At 34.5% G+C, this 11640-nt stretch overlaps 1 protein-coding gene across 1 annotated transcript; it reads right to left on the reverse strand.

Moving 5' to 3' along the window:
- Nucleotides 1-360: 360 nt before the first annotated feature.
- On the reverse strand, nt 361-6182 carry LOC122585202 (probable methyltransferase PMT5). The gene is made up of 10 exons (XM_043757312.1): nt 6122-6182; nt 5231-5915; nt 4831-4966; nt 4401-4641; nt 3900-4104; nt 3211-3374; nt 2799-3102; nt 1937-2069; nt 1045-1252; nt 361-643 (listed from the first exon to the last, which is right to left on the reverse strand). The coding sequence occupies exons 2-9, from the start codon at nt 5740-5742 to the stop codon at nt 1103-1105; spliced, it is 1845 nt and encodes a 614-aa protein (XP_043613247.1). The 5' UTR covers nt 5743-5915; nt 6122-6182; the 3' UTR covers nt 361-643; nt 1045-1102.
- Between the last annotated feature and the right edge of the window lie 5458 nt (nt 6183-11640).

An 11640-nucleotide genomic window follows, 5' to 3' on the forward strand; every position in this document is an offset into this window, starting at 1 on the left:
ATTATCATACCTTCACTTTCATTCAAAACGGCGCGTTGCCACGAAAAGCCAGGTCTTAAAGTAGTTACTCCGTCTTGCTATACGTAGTATAACATCAAACGAATATTGTAGCATCATGAGATTATTTAACCCTCTGACTAAGACACTCGTCCAGTCGTCCATACAAAGTAAACCATTGATTCAATATCACATATATTTGACATATGTATCTGCAACAGAAGTTTCTATAATTTGTATGTATTTGAAACCGAAATTTATCGAATTATATGACAGATCAACAAAGAGAAAAAGTTCAATGGTCACTTTGAGTTACTTTTAACTATGCCGTCGTATCAAAAGGTCCAATGTAACACTCTGACGTCGGAACATGACTTGACTTGTCGTGTGTATTCACTCAAATAATGATGTTTGATACAAAATGTAATTCGTGTTACAAAATTGATCAAGAAAAAGAGATGGAATAAGACAAACAAATTGGGATGAATGAATTACTACAATTCCTTTTTTAAAAAGACAATAAAAAGCACTCAAAGACTGGCAGCAAAACTTTCTCTAATCTACAGCATGCTTCAATCTCAGGCTTCTTTTTTATCTACCATATGGCAAGCCAAAAAAATTGTGGAGCTGCTCACCTGGCTTGTTCCTGATACAGAATGTTAAGAATCATGCATTACAAGTGAATAACTTATAGGGGACATAATGGACAGGGCAGGGCAGGCTGGATAGAAGGTCACAACAGCTCAGGTCAAAACTGGTAGTTTGACATAGTATGAGTTAGTTCGGTTGACTCGAAACACTTTTGCCCAGAGTTTTACATATATTTTACAAAATATTAAGTGTCATATGATTAAAAGAAATTATAATTATTGTACAACAATAAAATGATTTTAAGAGGTTTTTCTGTCCCTTTTAAGCTGATTTTACATATTTGACCCGTTGGAGATAAAACATAACCCAAACCAATTCATTCATATGTAAATGGGTCGAAATTGCAACCTCTATGTTTATATCTAGCAAAGTATGTTATGCAAGGTATGTACTAACCAGAGTTGTATAACATGGAAAGATTCCATACATGTTGGATCATGACTCACTGCAGGATTCATTTTCTTACAAAAGGCTTTTGGCAGACGAGTATTCTCTGGTCACTACCATTTTCAAGATCAATGACCCTTGCTTCCCATCGTATTTGTGTAGCAATCATGCGTGCCTTTTCTATTGATCCTACTTCATCTGAAAGAACAACCCATCCCTGGAAGAAACAGCATTTTAAGTTCCAGTATCCAAAGTGCAAGAGGAAGTAGCATTAATATGAAATAGCACAATTATGCTTGGACAAGTTATACAAAGGAACATGTCAAGGCTATTGTGTTTTTCAGCTACAAACCATCAAAGAATGACCAAGTCAAGATCATGGAACGAAATCCCAAAGCAAGAAACAAAAACTAGAAAATACACATGGTAGCAAAATGGGAGACTTGAGTAAAGTATTAATTTTTCATTAGGGTTGGAGAGGGTTGGAATGATGCGAAACACTTTTGTCAAATTTATAAGGTTTTCTATAAACAATAAGAGTCAAACATGAATATAAAGTAAAGAGCATGTGTTTATTTACAATATAGTGATTTAGGAAGCTTGATCTGTTATAGTTAAAACATGTGAACAGTTTCCTTTGTAGTTATTCTATTTATTTACCTGCTTGATCTGTTATAGTTAAAACTTAAAACATAACCCGAGTCAACCTATTAATAAGTAAATGGGTCAAATGCCCACCTCTAAATCAAATCATTATCTCCGTTTCTATGTTTTTATTTACTGGGCCCTATCTTAATTATCTATATAAACAGGCCCACAGATGTCTTCTTCTTTTTAATCACACCATTCAAGACAAAACGATGGCGTTGAATAAAAAAATGGCCTAATTGACCAAGTGTACCTCAGGGCGTAGAATACGATCCATCTCCAAAAGTAAGTTTGTGATGCTGCATTGCTCAGATATAAGGTCTGAAAGGAGCCCATTTGCATGAAGCATGTCATATGTCCGTGGATACGTGGGAAATGGTTCACACCTACACTTGAAACAATGCACATAAGCAAATTGAACATCATCCATTATACACTATACTTAGAAAGGAATTATGAATTTAATACCATTAATATGTGAAAATTTTAGATCACATGGAATCAATCAAAACATCTTACACTATATATACAGATCATCGGAAGATGGAAAGCCATCTAGAAGATTTTAATGGCACTTTATCATATATATAATTCCTTAAGCAAATTGACACATGTCTATTAAGAAATGCTTTAATCCTCGACATTGTCTCGATTTAAGTACATATAATTGTAGGAGTTAATGGCTTTAATTATGTTACGTAAACTTAGAGTTAGATGCACAAACTCATACAACATATGTTGTCAGAAATCTTTACAGAAAATTCTCACCTCAGATATACCTCCCAAATATCGAAATTTATGTTCAAAACTTCAGAAGTAAAATCTTGAGAAACAAATGAATTTTTTTATAAGAAACTCACCACAAGTCTAAAAAAGATTACAGTTTTGTAACCATAACAAACACATTAGTTGTTTTAAAATTGGCCAAACCAATGGTCACGGGTCAATCTGGCCAACCCTGTTTCAGCTTTAGCAGAAACATTACCCACTTTGACCCTTCACAAAATCATCATCACCCACTCATAATGAGACCCCTAAAGAAATGGCTCATTGGATTAGGGTTGGACCCATGGAAACAATAACATGTAAAAACGAATAAGAAGCCAACTACTTACCAGTCATGCAAAACACCCGCAAAACCCTGATTGAGTATTATTGGGAGGGTATTACGAGCTCTAATAGGCACGACATTCATCACCCACACTGCTTTTCCTTCTTCCAGAAATGCAGCATTCAGACCACCATAACGTGCATTCATGTCCATCACATTCCTTATCATATTATAAGGAGGTAATGGATCTTCATCACCTGGCCTTTTAGGATGATCAGAAAAAATCAAGGGTGTAAGCAAAGACCAGTAGTTTCTTAAAGCTGATAATGAAGACTCTAAGTCTTCGTAGAAATCATCCTGCCGAATTCCTGCAGTGACAGATGTATATAAACTAGTTCAATATCTTGGGTAAAATTTGTTTGCTGGTGTGATGAAACTTGAAATAGAAGAGTATGAGCACAATAACAACAACTTTCCATAAATTTCAAGCTCAGCAGGGGTAATGTGGAAACTGGAAGACCTATTTTGGATGGGAACCCAGCGTTTGCTGGTAGTCCCTCCCACACAAGACGCAAGTGGCTGATAATAGGACTGAATTTCCTCCCTTTCATCTCTACAAGGGGGAATAGCACCCTGCATGCTACATTTAAGAAAAAAACAAGATATTAGGTTTTTTTTTTTAATTCAGAATGTCTACCTAATTTAACAGAAGGGGAAAGGTACACTATAGACAGCGTACTGCAATAGTAGAAAGAATTAAAGTTGTAAGATGAACGGACCATGTGGAATGGGTAATCACTAATCAGTACGTGTAAAAGTAGTTCTGGTCAAAAGGGGCTGGTTCAGTCTGTCCAGGGAGCACTTTTCTATCTCTTATTTTCTTGATTACCGTACATAAAATGATTAAATGATATGTAATAAACTATTTGAGAGGTTATATGCATTGTGAATACAGATTTGGGAGACATTTGACCTGTTTGACAAGTTCGTGTTTTAGTTCAAAATTTACCCATTTGACCTTTTAAACATAACATAGATGAGTTTAAAGTGCCACCATCCTGGGACTTTACATATTGAAGAGCCTGATAACATTGTTTAAGACAACACCCTTCATGATAAACTATAGAGAAAGTTACCAAAATACATATCCCACTAACAGCCTCACCTTGATGCATAACACTGGGAATCAATGGTTTTCTGCCAGATGAAAGTTTCTTCTTGCTGGGCTATAAACGTCCAACAAATTTTCTGGGCAAATTCTTCAATAGGGCTGGCCATGCTTCCCTTCTTTGTACTTAATGAACTTCCATGTAAAACAAAGTAGCCTCCAGGCTTGAGTATTCGGTCAGCTTCAATAAGTAACAATCCATCTGATTTGATGAAAATCACTGTTAGAGAAAAGGAAATTATATTTTTAAAAGTTGTACACTGGGTATGGATCTTTCTACTTTCTATATGTAAGTATCACCTAATATGGAGGATTTAGATAGAGAAACTTTGATATTAAGAATGGGAGGAACTGTCATAACCACCATAACTAGTAAAAAAAATCCTTCAGATAGAAGACAACTTTTACATCTACACCTATGCTGCAGCAAGAGGTCAATTTTCCAAACAACTAACATGTAAAATGCCGGAAAATAGATAACATAACAGAATATAGTACCTTTGTCATCCCATAGAATACCACACTCTGCACAGTGAATCATATCATATGATAAGGATGGAAACGGAAGCTGGTTAGAATTGAAGTTGCCAATTATTGCTGGAAGACCTCTTTCAAGGGATATCTGAACTTGGCTACCAGTTAACTCATATGCCGCCATACAAACTGTCATAAGTTTCAGGGAGAGCAAATGAGCCCCAAAGCTACCAAACCCACAACCAACATCCAGTACTGTCCGCACCTGATGACAAGATTAAATATGAATCAGACGTGGACTCAGACACTCAGTACACAAATAACTAACTGTCTCACCCAAAAAGAGTTTTAGTATACTGCTAATTACAAATGCACTTGCTATGAAGATCAGCTTCCACCGTTGAAGTCAAAATAACCAGTCAAGAAAGGTTATACATTACAAGGTAACACTTACACCAGCTTGATGAAATTCCACATCGCTCCCAAGTCCTATCATCTCCGCTACCTGGTGAGAATAATCTTTGACGCCATCAAACATCAATCCATCATCTGAGTGGAAAGAAATTTGGTTCTCTTCCATTAGCATTAACCTAGGAGCAGATTGAGTGGTGAATATCAAAAGGGCTATAATTAATTTCAAAAGATCTAATGCAAAGCGAGTATTAGTCTAGTTAACAGATTTAAGTGGGAGCTTCCTTTACATCCTTCAGGGTTCAAGCTCAAATGTTGAGAGAACTAATCGATATTTCAAACTAGCTTGTTTGTGACGGATTTTTTTAAAAAAGGCATATATTGCTAACGTGTTGATATTGAATATATGGTTTTCATCCATCTTCACGTTAAAAAAGAAATACCTTTTCGTCATGCTTCCAGAAGAAAGGAACTGGTCTTTGGTAATCTTGACATTCTCATTCCATATGACATCTCTACCAACCGGCCAACTCAGGGGCGTTTTATAATCTTTCGGAGGACGAACCAAGCAGTATGGTTCACCTTTCGATATTTGACAATACCGATCAAACTCGTCACCGTTACTTAACCCAGCTAACATATTTGCAGAAACATTATAACAAGGAACATAATGCTCTCTTTCCTTTCCACAAACACTAAGCTCCTTCAAATTACTAACGCCTAACGACAAACTAGTCAAATCAAGATAATCATTCACTGCCTGCTCCTTTAATCTCCGATAATTCGCATACATATCTACCTTGTCAGTCAATGGGACAGAGCTATACGTACTAGAACTAAACGATCTCGACAACACTATAAGTACAAAAACGCTAACTCCGCATAGAATTAACCATATCCTTGGCAGCCTAGGCCCGAAAACTAAACAAAGTTTCTTTAACCACCGTCTTCTCATATCCAAATATGCAGATTCCTAAGTTTCAATTTCACCTCATATTTTCAACTAAAGTTCACTATATCATCAAATTCTGAACTCTAAGTCCTAAAATCGATATAATTATATACCGAAACGAAAACTAGTGAAGTATAGTACTTTTTTTGCAGTTGAATAATGCAATTCAGATCAACCTACAGTTATTACCAGAAGTTAATATATTGATTAAATTTAAAATATTAAAAACCTAATAAGGATTAAATTAAAAAATACATAAAAATAGGAAGAAATTATCAATTTTTTATAGATCTGAATAATAAATGAAATGGGATAATAATTGAAAATGTAAATGTAATGATTATATAGGGTTTTAATTGAGAGGAAATAATGAATTAATTACCAGAGAGAGGGAGTGAGTGATGAATATAGATATAGAGACAGATACAGATGGAATGTATAGGTGACAATGCGTGGAAATTGTTAATAATGATAGTTATTATAGTAGTTGTTGTTGTTGTGATTCACCATTGACAAAAAAAAAAAAAAAATTTAAAATTAAAATAATAATAGAGAGGATTGAGCGAGAGAGAAGGAAGTGCTGTAATTTCGGTTATTCGTTTTTTCAATTCCAATGTGAGTGAGTGTCATTCGTTCATTCAAATGTCACTTTTTTCTTTTCTTTTCTCTCTTTCTGTTTACGTACGTACAAACTACATTTTGTCACCCCTACAAATGAAAACGAGATATTTATTTATTTAGGGGCAAGAGTATACCCGACAAGTTTTATCGGTAAAATGGATCGGCTAACATCGTCTCTTTGGCAAGGCTATAACATGTACATCGGCAAGTTGGATCGGCTAGTTTTGGTCGATGCCGGTGAATGTTGGGAGCTTTTTTTTTTTACCGTTTTCTTTTTGTTTTTAGCAAAATATGAACGTTGGGAGCGATTGTGATTTTTTTTTCTTATTCTTTTTTCCAACTTCTATATACATACACAAACATTAATCAAACAACCAAAAAACAAACATACTATCAAACAACAAACATACTCTCATATTATCAAATTTCACTAGCCAAAATGTCTGACGACAAACAACTACCCAAAACAATAATCCCTGGATTCAGAACTTCTGATTTCTCGTCATCGTCGTCTTCTTCTGGCGGCTTCAGGTTGTTGGCTTTTGTTGCTCTTGCAGCCTTAGAAGAAGACACTCCATCTTCTTCTTCTGCAAACACACGACGATTTATTTGGAGAGATGGGCACACGACTCATGAGAGATTGATGTCCTTGTACTTTGTAGATGAGCCGATGTTTGAGGACGATGTTTTCCGTACGAGATATCGTATATCGAGGCGGTTGTTTCTGAAAATCATACAAGATATCACTGCATCATTTCCATGGTTTTCGGGATTCAGTGAATGTGGCGGGTATCAGAGGGTTCTCGCCAATTCAAAAGTGCACGTGCGCAACTAGCGTACGGCAACCTCGCCGATAACTATCATAAGGGGTTGTCGTTCCCTACTAGAACTGCACGTGAGTGTCTATACAACTTTTGCATCGCCATAAAGCATCTTTATGGTGAAGAGTATTTGCATTCTCTGACTAGCCACGATGTTGCGTATTTATACGAGGCGCATGAAGCTAGACATCATTTTTTGGCATGATCGGTAGCATCGACTGTACCCATTGGACTTGGAGAAATTGCCCACATAGTTTGGGTGGGCAATACCACATGGGTGATCATGAACGCCCCGACTATAATACTTGAGGCTGTTGCTTCCTATGATTTATGGTTTTAGCATGCGTATTTCGGTGTTGTAGGGTCAAACAATGATAATGTGTTGAAACAATCGCCATTGTTTATTCCCGAAGTGAATGGGAAGTTTCCTGAGTACGGGTTTACTGTAAATAGCCGTCATTACAGTAGATGATACTATCTTGGGGATGGTATTTACCCACCTTGGTCTTGTTTTGTTGAAGCGTATGCATACCCGGTCGCTCATAATGAGAAGGTTATGAAAAAACTCCAAGAGTCCGCGAGAAAAGACCTTGAGCGAGTATTCGGGCTTCTGAAGAACAAGTGAGCTATCATCGGACGACCGACACGGATGAGGAACAAAGAAAAGATCGTTAACACGATGTATGCGTGTGTTATTTTACATAAGATGATCCTCAAGGACGACGACAACGTGATATCATCGGTGTACATCAGGGATCCTCCAAACGATCGTCGTGTTACCGACCCTAATTTTCTCTATCACTTACGTAACGAAGAGACGCATTACATGTTACGTCGTGATATTACCGAGCACGTGGGAAATCTAGACATAGATATCGATGTTTAGTACTCTTTTTCTTTATTTATAAGTATTTGTGTGTTTTATGTTTTAAATAAATGTAATGTTTTATTTAGTTGTATTGTGTTTTTTAAGTTTAATAAAAGTTTAAGATTTATTTGGTAAATATAAATTTGGCAAGAATTGTGTAACATCCCGAAATTTTAAAGTAAAGAAAATAAACCTTTATTATAGTTTTAACATTAAAATAATTTCCTGATATTTTATTTTTAGATGCGGGTTTAATTTAGTTGGAACTTTAGTGGATAGCGGGTATTTTACCCACCAAAAATATTATGAGACGTGGCATGTAGAAAGGATGTCCAGCCATCTTCACCTTGTGAATCATTCTCCTTTTCCTTCAAACAACTTCTTCTTCATCATTCTTCCAATTTCTTCTTCTAATCTTCTTCTATGTCATTGTATAATAATTCTCATTTAAATCAAATAATTCCCCAAGAAATGATAATAATAATAATAGTCATCATCTTCTACTTGATTCTTGAGATTAAGAGGGAGGTTAAATCTGAAAATTATAAAGGGAATTAAGAAGAAAGGTTAATTGGCTTGCATGAATTAGAAATCACCATTTATAATTGCAAATTGAGGTATTGTTCTTAATTCTAGTATTATATTTTTATTAGGGTTCTTGAGTATATAAATTGGGAAATTTGGGGGTTTTCATATATATGAGTTAATTTCTATAATACAAGTTAGGATTATTGTAATCAAATCAATTTAGGGCTTTTTTTTAGTAGGGTGCATGTTAGATTTTGATGAGTATTAGTGATAACAAAGTTGGACAGATCTGTCTGTGAGTTTGAAACTAGTTAAACACCCTCATGACAGAGTTTTCACTTGTTGAGTCCTAAAAAGAAAATGTACCTAAGTGTGTTAAAAAAAATTTTGCCACTGGAATAAGTTAAAAATACGAAGTAGAACTCCAGTTATGAATTTTTGAATTCAGTAGCGTCATGCAGATCTTTCAGCAAAAATGATTCTGTGTCAGTTTTTAAAACGAGTAAAACTCACGTATATGGGTCAAATCTTGTGTTGGTCACTGAAGATAAAATGTGCTAAAATGTGTTAAGTAGAAGTGGCCACTGGAATGAGGTCACAATATTGTGTAGAACTCAATTTATGGTCATTTGAAGTCAGTAAGGTCAAAGTTGTTTAACAACAACAGTTTTTGTTTTTAAAACGACCAGAAGTCACCTTTGAAGGACAATTCACGTATTGGTCACTAAAGATAAAAGGTAGGTATTGTGTCATGTAAATTTGGCCACTGGAATCATGTTAAAAGAGTAAGTAGAACTTGAGTTACACTCGTTTGAAGGCAGCTTGGTCAAATGATGAAAATGGTACTTTTTGTATGAAAGTGAGCTGGCCATATGAAAATGATATAAGAGATACATGTTATGTGAACTAACCCAAGATTAATATAAAAGTGTAAATGATGGGTTAGGTGTTGGAATGCTAGTGATTATGGCTAGGTGACCTTATACGTGATGAATGACCATATGTGTGTTTTTAATGTGAATTGATAGGTTGATTGCAAATACGTTGTTTTATGGTCATCTTGCAATTGTGGTCGCAAATAAGGTGAGTGTATATGCGTATAATCATATTCTGGTTATTGAGGTCATAGGTGGGTAAATTCCTATGACCCATAGTTGATTGTTTGTAAGAACTAGTAGGTGGGTAAATTCCTACTAGTCATGTTGTATGTAAGAGCTAGTAGGTGGATAAATTCCTACTAACCAAAATATCCATGGCCATGTTGAAAATGATTGTGTGAGCTAGTAGGTGGGTAAATTCATACTAGCCAAATTGATTTTGTGAGCTAGTAGGTGGGTAAATTCTTACTAGCCAAATTGTTTATGAGAGCTAGTAGGTAGGTAAATTCCTACTAGCCAAATTGTTGATTACAACTAGTAGGTGGGTAAAGTCCTACTAGTATTATGAATGATATGGATGAGATGCCTATCAATTGATAGGCTATAATTGATGCACTTTTGTATGGTAACTTGTTTATGATTATATGTGTATGCATTCACTAAGCGTTTAGCTTATTCTTTTAGTTGTTTACCCTTTTTATAGGTTGTCCCGGATGCGGAAGAAAGGTAAGTAATGTAAAGATTGAAGTTAAAGATGCTTAATGGATATAGGTTGCTTTGGTTAAATGCGGATAATGGTATTGGTAATAGGACCCATAGTGACCCCTTCGAACTATCGGCTCATTGTACTCTTGTTATGTCTTTTTGAAAAATTATTATGATATCTAGTGTTATACTCGAGTTTTGGGTATTTTCAATGGGTCGTTTTGTAGTTGTAATGTATTGATTTTGTTTAAAAGTGTTTTGGAGAAACTCATAATCCGTAACAGGTTTGGATAATGATTTTACGAATGGGTCATGCCGAAATTTTCAATTTTGAAAGTCGTCTTTTGTAATGTGTCAACTTGGGTAAAATGACCCGTTTCGTGGTAAACTTGCTCTGGAACTTTTGAAACTTTTTTTTTAAAAAATGTTTAGTGTTTGTGATTAGTTTTACTAGTTGTTAATATGCGGAAATGAATTTTTGGGTCAAAATGGGTTTGTGTAGAAGTTTGTGGAGTATTAGTCTGTTGTAGACTAATATGTGGAGTATTAGTTTGTTGTAGGCGATAACCATACTTACTTTAGACATGTTTACAAATTTAGGAATTGTATTGTGATTTCTTTATTGACAGGTTAACGGTATTATTTTGATGGGGCATCATTACTACGTTTAATATAATGGAGTTCATATATTAATTTTGTATTGACATATAGAAGTGTTGTTTAGCTTATAAATAAAAGTTAATGCATAGAATTAAATAGAATAAATTAGTTTCCATATCTAACTATTTAGTTTCAATGGCCAAGATTAATTTAACTTTGAATTTAAATGGTTAAGATTTAAAGTTGTTTTTATTTTTTTCTCTTAGCTCTACCAACAATATATATATATATATATATATATATAATATATATAGGGGTTGGGTATTGTAAAACAAGTATTAAAGTAAAACAAATAAGACATGATCTTGACCCTTGGATCATGGTTAAATTGATGCACGAAGATTCACGAAGCAATTGATGCACAATGATTTTCATGCTGCACGGTGATCTTCAGTGAAGAAAAACCTATTGTTTTATTTGTTTTACTTTAATACTTGTTTTATATTACCTAAAACCTATATATATAATATATAATATGAATGTAAAACTACATTACATTCTTCATATTGTTTGTTGTAAAATTATTCATCTTTTTGTTCAAAAAATGTTTCATTCGAATTCGAATGAGAAGGATATGGTGCTTTTATAGTGTAAAATTATTTATATAACTTAATGGGAATTAATTACATAATTATCATTAATTATATTTTTTTTATTAGATAGCTAATTGACAACCAATATATTTACGTTGCCTTTGTCTGTGTATACGCGTTTTTGCAATTCTATTTGTAAGCCAAAATATAATTTTCATATTTAAGTAAAATATGAATTTGACTTTTACGTTTCTATGAATTCACAGACTATGTAGCATGCATATGTA

The sequence above is a fragment of the Erigeron canadensis genome, chromosome 1, assembly GCF_010389155.1.
Source record: "Erigeron canadensis isolate Cc75 chromosome 1, C_canadensis_v1, whole genome shotgun sequence".
NCBI classification, from domain to species: domain Eukaryota; kingdom Viridiplantae; phylum Streptophyta; class Magnoliopsida; order Asterales; family Asteraceae; genus Erigeron; species Erigeron canadensis.

Excerpts from the sequence above, each read along its gene's own strand:
- LOC122585202 (XM_043757312.1), bottom strand. The coding sequence starts at position 5,742 with ATGAGAAGACGGTGGTTAAAGAAACTTTGTTTAGTTTTCGGGCCTAGG. Across the intron at positions 4,967-5,230 it reads TCTGGAAGCATGACGAAAAG|GTTAATGCTAATGGAAGAGA; the intron begins GTATTTCTTTTT and ends ATCTGCTCCTAG. Across the intron at positions 2,070-2,798 it reads GCGGGTGTTTTGCATGACTG|GTGTGAACCATTTCCCACGT; the intron begins GTAAGTAGTTGG and ends TTTCAAGTGTAG.